This window comes from Periplaneta americana, chromosome 15 (assembly GCF_040183065.1).
Source record: "Periplaneta americana isolate PAMFEO1 chromosome 15, P.americana_PAMFEO1_priV1, whole genome shotgun sequence".
NCBI classification, from domain to species: Eukaryota; Metazoa; Arthropoda; class Insecta; order Blattodea; family Blattidae; genus Periplaneta; species Periplaneta americana.
In genome coordinates, this window is record NC_091131.1 from 155569412 (window position 1) to 155584173 (window position 14762).

General features: G+C 35.0%; 1 protein-coding gene across 2 annotated transcripts in view; it reads right to left on the reverse strand.

The window, feature by feature from the left end:
* Window positions 1-332: 332 nt before the first annotated feature.
* LOC138715470 (engulfment and cell motility protein 1-like) overlaps window positions 333-14762 on the reverse strand; it is a 135707-nt gene continuing 121277 nt past the window's right edge. For both annotated transcript variants that reach the window (XM_069848404.1, XM_069848405.1), the window contains 2 exons: window positions 12925-13061; window positions 333-3200 (listed from right to left, as the gene is read on the reverse strand). In XM_069848404.1, the coding sequence (XP_069704505.1) occupies window positions 3043-3200; window positions 12925-13061 (295 nt within the window). In that variant the 3' untranslated portion in view covers window positions 333-3042. The remainder of the gene's footprint in view (window positions 3201-12924; window positions 13062-14762) is intronic.

The following is a 14762-nucleotide window of genomic DNA, read 5'->3' on the forward strand; positions in this document are numbered from 1 at the left end:
GTCACTTTGTACTGAAAGAAATTCAGAATTTTGATTGAGAATGAGAACTGGATAATCCATCGTCAATTTTTTATTAATTGTTCATTGGAGATTCAATTAATATTTACTTTAATGGTATAAAATGTTGAAAGATGTCCGAAACTTTTCAATGACTATTAAAGCGTTTATTGAATGTTGAAAAAATTGATGAAAATAGTTTTTCTCGATTACTGTATCTCAAAACTACTGTCTTGGTCTTTATCCACTTATCATTCTCAGATCTTCAATTGAAGACTACCAGATTAGAGAACAATGACAGCTGGGAATGGAGAGACAGCAAAAACCATAGAAAATCTGTAAAAGAAGAAGGAATATATTTCGTTCTGCAGGCGGTACTCATAGAAACATTGGGTATACATGTTAGGTATATACTTACATTAAGTCAGTGGCGAAGCTAAGGTGTAAATACTGGGTAGACTGAAAAAATCTGCTCACCTTGTATCTTTTTATAGAGCAGATGCTTATCGGTTTTTCTATAACATTTTTTGTGACACAGACCCCATAAGACGATGATGACCACTCATTTTTACCTCCGAATAGAATACAAGTAAAACAATGAAACTTATTTGTCTCAGAGCACCCTGTTAGCCAAGGATATTTCTTGTATCACGAAAATTGAAAATTGATATTTTGTCTTCCTCCACCTGCTATTTTAATATGTAACTGTGGTATTGATCTCCTATCTATGTAAGCATATTTTGTTTCATATGTCCGACTAAAACGGTTTCTCTTTCAATTCTACAAATAAACAATAATGACCTCAATGTTCTCTCAGTATAAGTCATTTTACACAAAATATGTAAGACACACCCATGCACTTTTCATTAGATTAAACTCAATAACCCAGCACTTTCAGAGAACACCAATATAACGTGACGTAATATTGTCCTCTATGGAGATGTAGCAAATTGATACCCCCTCCCTGGTCCCTTCTCAAGCTTGTGAGTCAAGGTCGAAGCCATGCCTTTAGAGGCTTTTTGCCTTAGACCTCGCTACTTGCACTGCTCTCTCCATACTGGAATGACTGCCAACAGTGAACTTAATATATGAAAGGATCGGAGTGGAACCAAGTGTTACATTATATTGTTATTACAAACTTATAGGTCTTGTGTTCGCTTCATCTGCGATGTCCGTCACACTGACCACATTACCCCATCCTTCCAAACTCTAAACTAGCTATGGCTTAACGAACGTAGAAATTTTCATTCTCCTGTTCTCCTTTTCCAAGTCTTTCACACCTCTACACCTACCTACCTTGCCTCCCGTTTCAGTTACCTGTCATCATATCATAATCTCTTCACACGCACGTAAAATAGCCGCATACTAGCCATACCAACACATAAGACATCATCGTATTCATCATTTTACACAATCTCGCTCTTGCGCTTGTGGAATACCCTATCCAGTGACATCAGAAACTGTCGGAATTTAGTAGCATTCAAAAGCAAGCTTATTAAGCATTTTCTTACTGCGTAGAATAGGTTTACTTTTTACTTAATTAATAAACAAAAAAATTTTTCTCTCTTCTTAACTTTTACAATAAACTATCTAGCTGATGAATTAAATACAATTATAGTTACAATCATGCCATGGTATGAAAGAAAAATTTCACAACCTCGAGCGGGAATCGAACCTGCGACTTCCTGTTCTCTGGTCAGGCGCTCTACCACTGAGCTATCGAGTTCGTCTCATGCCAAAGGCTTGGAATTATCCTTTCATACTGGCGACCCTGTTATAGAGTACTGTCCATAGCGTCTGATCTTAGTCAGCACTGCTTATGGGTTGAAAGAAACTTTACAAATGTAATCTTCATCTTACGATGTTTGGTGACGTATATACGTCCGTTGATGTGACATATTGATGAATTAAATACAATTATAGTCACAATCATGCCATGGTATGAAAGAAAAACTTCACAACCTCGAGCGGGAATCGAACCTGCGACTTCCTGTTCTGTTTACATTTGTAAAGTTTCTTTCCAGCCATAAGCAGTGCTGACTAAGATCAGACGCTATGGACAGTACTCTATAACAGAATCGCCAGTATGAAAGGATAATTCCGAGCCTTTGGCGTGAGACGAACTCGATAGCTCAGTGGTAGAGCGCCTGACCAGAGAACAGGAAGTCGCAGGTTCGATTCCCGCTCGAGGTTTTGAAATTTTTCTTTCATACCATGGCATGATTGTGACTATAATTGTATTTAATTCATCAATATGTCACATCAACGGACGTGTATACGTCATCCAAACATCGTAAGATGAAGATTACAAACTGTCTAGCTATTATTAATCAGTTAATCCTTTAGTACTTTGATTTTTATTGTATTTGTAAATTTAATATTAATTGTAACTGTATTCTTAATATTGTAGTTGTAATCCCTTGGTAGAGGGGAAGAGAAGGCCTGATGGCCTTATCTCTACCAGCTTAAATAAATAAATAAATAATGTTAGTAGATATAATAAATCAAATTTTTCGGATAGGCTAAGCCTCAAAAGCCTCTTAAGAGCTTCGCCACTGCATTAAATATTAAATAAAATACACTAGAGTACAGTGATAAGGGAAGTACACATTGTATTTTATTATTTCAATTTAAATATAGAATGTAATCTTCATCTTACGATGTTTGGTGGCGTATACACGTCCGTTGATGTGCCATATTAATGAATTTAAATACTATTATAGTCACAATCATGCCATGGTATGAAAGAAAAATTTCACAATCTTGAGCGGGAATCGAACCTGCGACTTCCTGTTCTCCTGTCAGGCGCTCTACCACTGAGCTATCGAGTTCAAGCCTTTGGCGTGAGACGAACTCAATAGCTCGGTGGTAGAGCGCCTGACCGGAGAACAGGAAGTTGCAGGTTCGATTCCCGCTCGAGGTTGTGAAATTTTTCTTTCATACCATGGCATGATTGTGACTATAATAGTATTTAAATTCATTAAATATAGAAGTTTCACAGAACCATTGGATTTCCTTCAATCCCCCTGTCATTCGTGACTAGGTCTACTTATAATGGAAATTATAGTTTGGTGGGTCGTCAGGAATGGGAGGAGGTTTGCTTGGTATATGTATCCCTTCTGTGTCCAGCAACTGCAGCCTGAGCTCAAGATTCAGGAGCGTCTTGAGTTCAGATTCCTTGGTAGCACTTGTCATGGGTTGTCCTGAAACACACGATTTTACAAAGGATACATTTTATATTCTAAAATGTGTGCTGTTGTGTAAGAGCATTCAGTTACATAGGTACATAATTCAAAAAACAATTTACTGGTATGTATTTTAGACGCTACTACTTGAACAGTTATTTCACTTATTTCTATCACTAGTGAAGGAGAGTATGAAGTTTCTCCTCATAGGCTGTTCCCTGGTGTAGATAAAGTTTGTGCTTACTGCTGGTCTAATGGTTAGTGCATGGACTTTCTATACTGAAGACCAGAGCATTCAAAAATATATTTGTGCGAGATCGTGCGTATTTGCTTGTTTTCCGCACAGAACCAATACGCGGTAAGTGTGAAATACCACATTCAGTATTCCCAACGTAACACACATAACAATTTCCCTCTTCTTACCGCTTAAGCGCGACATTCATTTTACTGCTTTAGGCTTTTAACATATTATTTTTAGAGACGTTTAACATAGTAATAATTATAAATTGGAAACCTACCACTGCAATTTCAACTAAATTGCACTGTTAATTATTGTTTTTAAATATTTGCAAAAATTAAATAAAGTCTACTACTCCACGAAACTTATTGCATTCCTGATACAAGTAACATTAAGGAAGCCGTGAAAAAATCAACAAGATTCCAGATGCCGATGTTATTACCGCAATATGTTATATAAATAATATTGTTAAAATATTAAAATGAAAAATAAATCATTACATAACCTTACCGTTTGTTTTAAGTTCGCATTTATAGACTGGGGGAAAAAAAAGACAGACGTATATCACGGCCTGCTGGAGTACAGTAAACACAGAAAACATTTTATAGCAACAATGTTGAAGAAAGATATTTTGGTTTTCCGAAGTTGCCGTCATTAAACAGAAACCAACATGGAGATTTCATTGCAACTAATTAGAAATTCGTCTTTCAGGTATGTAATAAACGATCTTCGCACAAAATAATGTACGATACACGAGCAGTATATTTGTTTTCATGTTCTCGGAAATTAAAAAAGCTCAACTACATTTCGCTTTTTCAATCTTTTCCTCGACCATGAAAATGTCAACATACCGCTCTTGTAACGTATATTACTATTGTGGAGGGCAACTTTATTAGGGTATGCTGCTGCTTAGTTGTTGTTTTCAGAAACTCTTTTCTTTCAAAATATTCCTCTATATATCCTACCTTAACTGCTTCTATTTTGAAATTGCCAAGTTCATAAAATCTTTTTTTTATTACATCTATGAATGTTTTGTGGGTCATTTGTAACATTGTGTAGGTTATAATAATAATAATAATAATAATAATAATAATAATAATAATAATCATCATCATCATCATCATATTGATAGCAGTATAAGTATGGGAGTATAAGGGTACAGTACATCAGTTATTCATAGATTTCAAAAAGGCGTATGACTCGGTTAAGAGAGAAGTTTTATATAATATTCTTATTGAATTTGGTATTCCCAAGAAACTAGTTCGATTAATTAAAATGTGTCTCAGTGAAACTTACAGCAGAGTCCGTATAGGCCAGTTTCTATCTTATGCTTTTCCAACTCACTGCGGGCTAAAGCAGGGAGATGCACTATCACCTTTACTTTTTAACTTCGCTCTAGAATATGCATTAGGAAAATTCAGGATAATAGACAGGGTTTGGAGTTGAATGGGTTACATCAGCTTCTTGTCTATGCGGATGACGTGAATATGCTAGGAGAAAATCCACAAATGATTAGGGAAAACGCGGAAATTCTACTTGAAGCAAGTAAAGCGATAGGGTTGGAAGTAAATCCCGAAAAGACTAAGTATATGATTATGTCTCGTGACCAGAATATTGTACGAAATGGAACTATAAAAATTGGAGATTTAGCTTTCGAAGAGGTGGAAAAATTCAAATATCTTGGAGTAACCGTAACAAATATAAATGACACTCGGGAGGAAATTAAACGCAGAATAAATATGGGAAATACGTGTTATTATTCGGCTGAGAAGCTTTTGTCTTCTGTCAAAAAATCTGAAAGTTAGAATTTATAAAACATTTATATTACCAGTTGTTCTGTATGGTTGTGAAACTTGGACTCTCTCTTTGAGAGAGGAACAGAGATTAAGGGTGTTTGAGAATAAGGTTCTTAGGAAAATATTTGGGGCTAAGAGGGATGAAGTTACAGGAGAATGGAGCAAGTTACACAAAGCAGAGCTGCACGCATTGTATTCTTCACCCAACATAATTAGGAACATCAAATCCAGACGTTTGAGATAGGCAGGGCATGTAGCATGTATGGGTGAATCCAGAAATGCATATAGAGTGTTAGTTGGGAGGCCGGAGGGAAAAAGACCTTTGGGGAGGCCGAGACGTAGGTGGGAAGATAATATTAAAATGGATTTGAGGGAGGTGGGATATGACGGTAGAGACTGGATTAATCTTGCTCAGGATAGGGACCAATGGCGGGCTTATGTGAGGGCGGCAATGAACCTCCTGGTTCCTTAAAAGCCAGTAAGTAAGTAAGTATTGATAGCAGCAGCAGCAGCAGCAGCAGCAGTAGTTATTTTTATTAATCGCAACATTAAACTTACAAGGGATGTTTGAACTCACTCAGAAAGATACAATCCTAACTGATACAGCTCCCATATGTAACTAAACACACAAAACATTACCTGCTGATACCGAATGCAAAGGTCTGAAATTACTATGTGAATGTGATACAGCTATGAAAAAATTGGCCATAAGCAGCTTATCAGCTGACTGCAGGTGAGCTGCCGCTGCATCGCCAGATGCAAGTAAACACGACCGGATGTTAGTTTGTAGCAGTGAGTGCTATCAGTGGGAGAAAGAATGTGCTCTCAAACTGCGTTGAATCCTGTCAATGTTTTGTTACATGCGACAAATTATTTTCGTGAGCTTACAACTGTTAGTAATATTGAAACTATGTAAGAGCAGAACAAGCAGAGAATTTTACGTTTTCTTATCTAGAGCTAATTTAAAAAATAAAAGCAGCAAGTACAGTATATGTCCATTATTGAACATTTCTACGTGCGACTATCTGACATTTACAGTACACTTTTGTAACAAAACATCTAAAATTTTGCTCAAATGATTTGACAGAGAAAACATCGGTGATTAAGTTGAAAAATAAACACATGCAGTGGCGCCAACTTCGGAGGAGGAAGCAAGATTTTTTTACGTCCACTAAAAAATTACCTAATGGGCTAGAGTGCCATTATGCTACTTCCCCAAAATAATTTCTTCGCGTGTGCACTTTAGTCACGTGCAACGATATCTTGACAAATGTTACAGAATGCTAGTGTTTTTCGTCTTTTAATCATACTTTGCATTGTAAACAGTTCATGAAATCTTTCAAGTAACTTGTAACTATAGTTATGTAGAATATTGTGACAGCCGGGAATCGATCACACGTCCCGCAAAAGGCAGGGCACACGAGAACACAGGCGGTGTGGCGGAAGGGTAAGGAAACTGCAGCCGCGCGGGTCTGGAGAGGATGGATGTAAGGGGAAATCTGCATGCCGAGAGGGCAAGGGGAGTTGCGGTGTGGTGCGAAGCAAGGGGGAAGCAAAGCTGCGGGTGCTTCTAACGAAACCTCTCGAACAGAATCATCCAGAAACAGAAGCTGTGATAAACAGGTGGAAAGCACTCGATGCAGTAACTTCTAGAACTATGGTTTAGTGATAAATAGGAGAAGCGAAGAAGGAGCGAGCAGTTGTTGTTAGTTTTTTGTCAGCAAGCCAGTCAGTCTTGTGTAGCAGTGAAGCCAGCTTCGAGACCGGAGTTCGACTTGAGTGTGTGTCCGCAACTGTGCGAGCGTCCAGACGAGTGCGGCGTATCCGAAGTCTGTGGTTCGACGTGCGGTGGACCGCAGTTGGGGGACCTGAGTTCGAAGTTCAGTGGACTGTCTCTGAAGGTCTTGGGTTCGAGATACTGTGAACTTGAGTGAATGAACTAGAATAACTAGCCAACGCAAACGAACTGAGAACTGACAGTTTTGTTTTGTAAATAGTGCTTTGTGAACATTAGTTGAGATTAGCAGTACATTGTTATTTTCAATAATCCAAGTGAATTGTCATTGTCGTCTGTGGAATGCAATAATGAATACTGTGTTGCTGTGTGGAGTGGAAATCCCATTGTTGGCGGGAGTGTTTAAATTAAATCATAGAAAGGGATTATTTTTGTGACAAATAAAGTTACACTATTGTTTTGAAATAAAAGTCACAATATTATACAGAGTGTTAACTAATATATATGTGGGAAACTTTTGCGGAATGGATAGAGGAGCTAGGAACAAGCAAAAAAGTTCATGTATTCTGAAATCTGAATATGCCAACACATTCCTCTTACAACGAACTCCTTGTATTAACTTCGTCATTTACCTATATCACTTCTGTAGCCTCTGCATATTTATCACTAGGTATATTTATCACTAAATCTAATTTTCTTTAACAATTCCTTGTTGCTTACTATACAAATAGACAAACATACATTAGCACGTAAAATGTCGGAAATTAAATTTCACTGAAACAAGTCTTTCACAGAATCGATGGTAAGTCTAATCCGTGGAATTTAGTAACTTGCTCGATAAGTTCACTGCTATTTATCTATACTCATAATAAATCTGTAGCCAAAATTTTTCTGGTAATTTTCGTTTTTCCAAAAATAATTGGTGTTAACATGTATAATTAACCATCCTGAAACCGAAAATCGCTTTTCTGAAATTTTTGTTTGTATGTCTGTCTGTCTGTCTGTCTGGATGTTTGTTACCTTTTCACACGATAATGGCTTAATGGATTTCGATGAAAATTGGAATATAAATTAAGTTCGTTGTAACTTAGATTTTAGGCTATATGGCATTCAAAATACGTTATTTAAAAGGGGGATTATAAGGGGGCCTGAATTAAATAAAACGAAATATCTCGCTTATTATTGATTTTTGTGAAAAATGTTACATAACAAAAGTTTCTTTAAAAATGATTTCCGATAAGTTTTATTCTATGCAAAATTTTGATAGGACTGATATTTAAGGATATATAAGATTTTTAAAATAACAATACAATACATTTTCACTGCCGCCTCAGATTATAGTGTTATTCCTACAGTAACTCCTATGTGCAAAATATAAAATTTTTGAGTAGGAAGAAAAAACACATTTATTTCATTCCGTGGCAAAGGTACATAGGAGATCGTGAATTCTTATATTTTCGAAAGAAAGAAATATAATTACATATCACTATATACGCTGTATCACTATTTAAGTTATTTGAAGGGTTCAGAACCATAGTGGGCCAAGTGCCATTTACTGAAGACGTAGAAAACAAGGGTTAAAATTAAGTTATTACCATAATTCAATGGAAACATATAGCAAGTAATATAAAGTATACACATTAAAACTAAAAGATATGTCAATCTTCATTAAACTATGGTTGCATGTAATAACAATTAAGAAACATGTTAAAGGAATTGTCATTGCACCAAATGAGTGCTCTCTGGATCAAAATGATCGCATTTTAATTTTTTTAATACAATATAAATTAAGTAACGTATTAAACGATTTATTCTTCTATCAAACACGAATATTCCCTGGATCAAATGTCCTATTTTAATTATGTAATTACTTTAATATTTATTTCTAATGGGTGCAGCGGAGCGCACGGGTACAGCTAGTAATTAATAAAATGAAGAATGTATCTCGATAAACAGCATTTACACATTAGCAATTACATATACTGCAATATTCTTCTTGCAGCTCACAGCAACATGAGACCAAAAATAAATAAATAAGATTTCAATATGAAAAACGCATACAAATTAGAGAATATCCAAAAATGTATAGTATGCGGACGACTATTTACATGATCAAAAAGCGGACATGTCTGCATAAATGCTAACACATGGTAACCCTAATGTAAATATTATAGTCTAGAGCTCCTTGATTAATCAGGAAGACGACATTAGTTCTGAAATTAGGAAAAGAATATTTATAGCAAATAGATGCTATAGATCTAAGTTATTAACTAGATTATTCAAAACAAAATTAGGATTTACAAACTTTGATTAGGCCAGTGCTGACATATGCTTCAGAAACATAGTCCTTTAAATAATCAAGATGTAAACAGACTAAATATTTTTGGAAGGAAAGTACTAAAAGCCATCTTTGAACCAATCAAAGTGAATAATAAATTAAAAGCTCGTTATAATTATGAACTATTCAAGGAACCAAATATCATTGCGTTTATAAAAATCAACCATTTAAGATGGGCTGGACCCTAATCTGGATGGAGGACTCAAGGCCAGCCATGAGAATCTGCCAATATAACCCAGGGAATAATAAACACAGAGGAAGACCGAAAACCAAATGTCAAAGAAGATGCCAGAATTATTGAAGCATGCAACTGGACAACTAAAGAAAAGAATAGAGATGAATGGTGAATCTTGGGACAGCCAGGATCCTGAAAAGGTTGTCGTGCTGATAATGATAAATATGAGAGTCATTTGATAAATAATTCACAGGTTGGTAGAGCTGTGAAATAGATGACACAACAATCAACGAAAATTACGTCAGTTGCAGTTGAAGGCTTAAGGAAGAAGCACGTGTGTTCTTTTCGTCAATAGCGTACTCTGTGTTTAGGTAACGAGAGCTAGAAATGGAGCCTACATGTGTCTTGGGTGCTGTGACGATTGAAGATCAAAGATCGTACATTAAGATCGAATCTTTACATGGCAAAAAGTCGTTTGACTATGATTTAAACTCCGGCTAGAAGTGTCTAATCCACATTTCATCAATAGTGACAATTAAAAAAAAAAAAAAAAATCTCGACCTTCAATGTCGAATCTTTGTTTCTGCAATGTTCAGGCATTTATGCTTCTGTTCAGCAGTCAAACAGTGAAGGACCATTCGCTCAGAAATTTGTCTCTCCTTCAAATCATTTGTCAAAATACTGAATGCTGAAGTTGGTGGAATCCCATAGCTTCTGAAAGTTCCTCACACGTCACTCGATAATCTTCTTCAAGAGCATCTGCCACAAGTTCCACACTTTGTTCATTTGTTGATGTTTTTGGCATTCCTGATCTATGCTGACATAACCATCACGAAAACGAGTAGCCCAATGAAAAACTGTACTACGATCCACTATAATTTTATTCATCACAAACTCCACTCAACAAACTGTGGGTTTTTGTGACTTTTTGCCACATAAAGATTCGAACTTCAATCGTCACAGTACTCGAGACACCTGTAGGCTCCATTTCTAGCTCTTGTTACCTAAACAGAGTATGCTATGGATGAAACGAACACACGTCTTCCTTCCTTAAGCCTTCAACAGCAACTGACGTAATTTTCATTGGTGTTGTGTCATCAGTTCTACCAATCTGTGCATTATTTATAAAATTACCCTCGTATACAGTCAATTTCCCTTTGTTTTTTAATTACAGGCACTTTTTATTTCACTTGGTTTAGTTTTTACACTAGTGGGTCTTGTTTATTAAATCAGCAGGCTTGTTAAAGAAAAGGAGGCTCTAGTCATTAACTGAAAACAAGAGAGAGTGGAAGCTTCGAGATTTGTTATTTGCTATTGAGATTTATTGGTATTCGTTATATTTGTGATCAAAATGTATTCTAATTAGAAAATGATAGATACCGGTATACACCTCATGTATGGACGTGCTAATTGTAATGCAAATGAAGCAAGGTGTTTGTGCTGAACAGTTTCCTGACATGTTTACCCAACCAAAAGACCTTCCAGAGAATACATTAACATTTTGTGGAACCAAGTGTAAAGAAGTATGTAACACTCAGATACAACAGACATCTGGAATATGGACATTGTAAACAAATATGTAAAAATAAAGTTTTAATAAGCAAACATATGCATAATGTGGCCCGCCCAAGTGGTGTGCAACTTGAAAATGCGTCACAGTCCTGCCATCTATCTGCAGTATGTGGAACCCGAATCACACAGGTGAAGTGGGTAATAATAATAGTTTTATTTTCAGAGTTAAGGCCATCAGGCCCTCTCTTCCACTCAACCAGGATCAAATCACATACAGAAAAATACATATCAGTATACAAATATTAACTTAAAAAAAATAATAATAAACATAATAAAGTAAAAAAGAGATTGAATACATATACACAATCAGTATTTTTTTTTATTATTGGGTTATTTTACGACGCTGTATAAACATCTAGGTTATTTAGCGTCTGAATAAAATGAAGGTGATAATGCCAGTGAAATGAGTCCGGGGTCCAACACCGAAAGTTACCCAGCATTTGCTCATATTGGGTTGAGGGAAAACCCCGGAAAAAACCTTAACCAGGTAACTTGCCCCGACCGGGATTCGAACCTGGGCCACCTGATTTCGCGGCCAGATGCGCTGACCATTACTCCACAGGTGTGGACACACACAATCAGTATTAACTTTAAAATAATAATAATAATAAATATATATAATAAAAAAAGAGACTGAATACATAATCACAAAAAGGAAAATACATTCTAGTATACAAGTATTAGCTTAAAAAAAAAAAGAATTAATACATATGAATATAATCTCACAACTAAAGGAATAGTACAATTAGTATGATCAGCACAGCACGGGTTACATTGAGACAATGACAATTACCTAGATATTAGTGTTAATGGGAAAATAAAGTAATGACTGTGTAAAATAATAATAATAATAATAATAATAATAATAGTAATGATAATAATAAATAAAAATTATACCTAAAAAAACTATTTCTGTGCATTTAAAATATTTCTAAACAACCTAATTTTAAACAACTGAGGACTAAGACTACCCCTGATTTCCAGCTGCAGCGAATTCCATGAGTGAGCCATGGCTATTGAGAAAGAACTTGAGTACAGAGATGTCTGATGACGTGGTATTGATAGCAATAGATTGTGCTGTGAACGTGTATTACGATTATGATGTGAAGCTAGGAGAGTAAACCGAGAGGCAAGGTAGGCATTGGATACACACACACATACCTCAGGTTAAATTTGAAAGTCACCAATACAGACCCTCGTTATGTGATCAGATTTAAAACAGCTATTGTCGAAGATTTAGTGGAAAGAGTTAATGACTGGCCTAAATTAGAAATGTATCAAGAAGCTAAGGCTCTCGATCCAAGATTCAAATCCTTAAAATGTCTTCCTAGAGAAGCAAGAGCACGAATTTCCAAAAAAGTTGTGGCCACTACGAAAACTACAACACAATTAAATGTGAAGAAAAGAAAATTGGTTTTTGAAGATGACGACAAAACTGAGGACACTGCTCAGTTAACACCACTCGCAGTAGAGATCGATATCTACAAATATTTGGGAGAACTAGATGACGACTTTGCAGGCCCTCTACTGTGGTGTAAGACACATTCCTTTCAACTTCCAATTCTTTTGTCTGTAGCAAAAAAATTACTCTGTGTTCCAGCTACCTCAATCCCTTGCGAACGAGTGTTTAGTGATGCAGGAAATATTGTTACTAAACGTAGAGTGGCACCTAATTCGGAGCATGTGAATGCACTCACATGATTAAAATCATGGATGAAGCAGCTTTAACTAGATGAGTCTTCATTTTATTTACATTTGTCTCAAAAATCCCTGGAGAAATTAATCTATCGATTAATCGATTAAATTCAAATCGTTAATTGATTAAATATTTTGATCGATCGACAACACTAATAATATAACATGTGACATATGAAGAACAGTAACTTACCCAACAAACAGTTCATACCGTCGGTCCAATAATCAAAGGCTCGTTGATCGGGTGCAACAAAGTCGAGTGTGTGAGGTTCTTCATCCAATAATATAGAGAAAGCCAAATCTATCACTTCTTGATCAGACTTCCGATTCCTGTAATTCATAATACAGTTGCAATCTTGTTGAAGTCTAAATATGATCATCTGTCTACCTTATGTTACACATGTTTTTGTTAAGTACAACTTTAATATGCTTTTACAACATTTAGGTACCAGTACATACCAGTACACATTGTACATGTCTAGAATTGCTAATTGGTTAGAAAAATGTTTAGTGTCTCATTTTAAAACTTATGGTATAAATTTATTTAAAACATAAAATTAAGAGTAGTAATACGTATAATCCTGCTTTTATTATTACAAATTTTTTATCATAAAAATAACAAATATTTGCAATTGCATTCATATGTGGAATCACACACATAATTCCTTTGATACCCTTTTTATAAGTTTCATATATAGTTTTTTTTATTAATTTTAACTGCTGTCGTGTTTATTTTAATGAAGCAGCATTTGCTAAGTTTGGTGCTGACATACAGGTAGGACCATAAGTCACGTTACCCCCCCCCCCCTTCGTAGATCAGCGGTAGAGTGCTTGCTTAATGATTCGAAGGTTGTGGTTCGAACCTTCTTAGAGTTTTCATTTAACAGAAAGCACATTACATCAGTGTAAAGTTTGGTTTCATAAAAATGGTTTTTTTATCAATGATGAAAAAACACAAATGATGACATTTACTAAAAAAGATATTAGTGAAGGTAACCAAGAGGATATTAAACTGTTAGGTTTCCTCATAGATAGACATCTATCTTGGAAATCACATATTCGGTATGTATGCATTAAGTTATCTTCTGTAACCTATTTATTAAAAAAATTGATGAAAATTGTTAGTTTTGAATATGTTCGAAATGCATACTTTGCCTTTTTTCAAAGTGTATTCAGATATGGACTTATTTTGTGGGGAAATTCTAGTGATATTACAGACATTTTATTAATTCAAAAGAAAGTTATTAGAATACTGAAAGCTTCAAAAAGTAGAACACACTGTAGACCTCTGTTCATACAGACAGGTATTCAGACTGTCATAAATCTGTACATATATGATGTTCTAGTGTTTATGAAAGAACATTTACAAGATTTTAATATGAGAAGTGAGATACACAATCATACAACGAGGAATAGGCAATTATTAGATTATCCACTTTGTAGACTTAGTGTGACAAAAAAATACTATAAATTGATTGGAATCAAATTATTTAATAAGCTCCCTATAAACATTCAACTTCTTCCTGTTGAAAGTTATAAAACAAAATTGTACAGTTGGTTAATTAAAAACCCACTTTACTCAATAAATGAGTTCTTTGAAATTGACATACATTTTTAAACAATGCAGTTTTAAATGTTATGATTGTTGTTTCTTAATTTTTTTTAAATAATGAGATTTTAAATGAAACCTAGTGGTAAATCAATTTACATTTAAATTTTCAATGTATTAATGAACAGAGCAAATTGCACTACCTTACGTTGCATTTTTAAAGTTTATTATTAACCTCTGTTTGTAGTACCGGTATTCCTAATTAGTTATTAACAGGGAAAGGATTTATATGTAAATACATATTTACTTATAAAGCTAATATAATTTATATTTTGCATTATCTTTATGTTTCACAATGTGTAGGGTTGAAAAATCCTACTTTTATTTTCCATATTTTTCCATATTTTAGAGTTTAGTACATATTTTCGTTAATTTCCATATATTTTCCATATTTCATATAAAACAGTCCATATTATATTAGG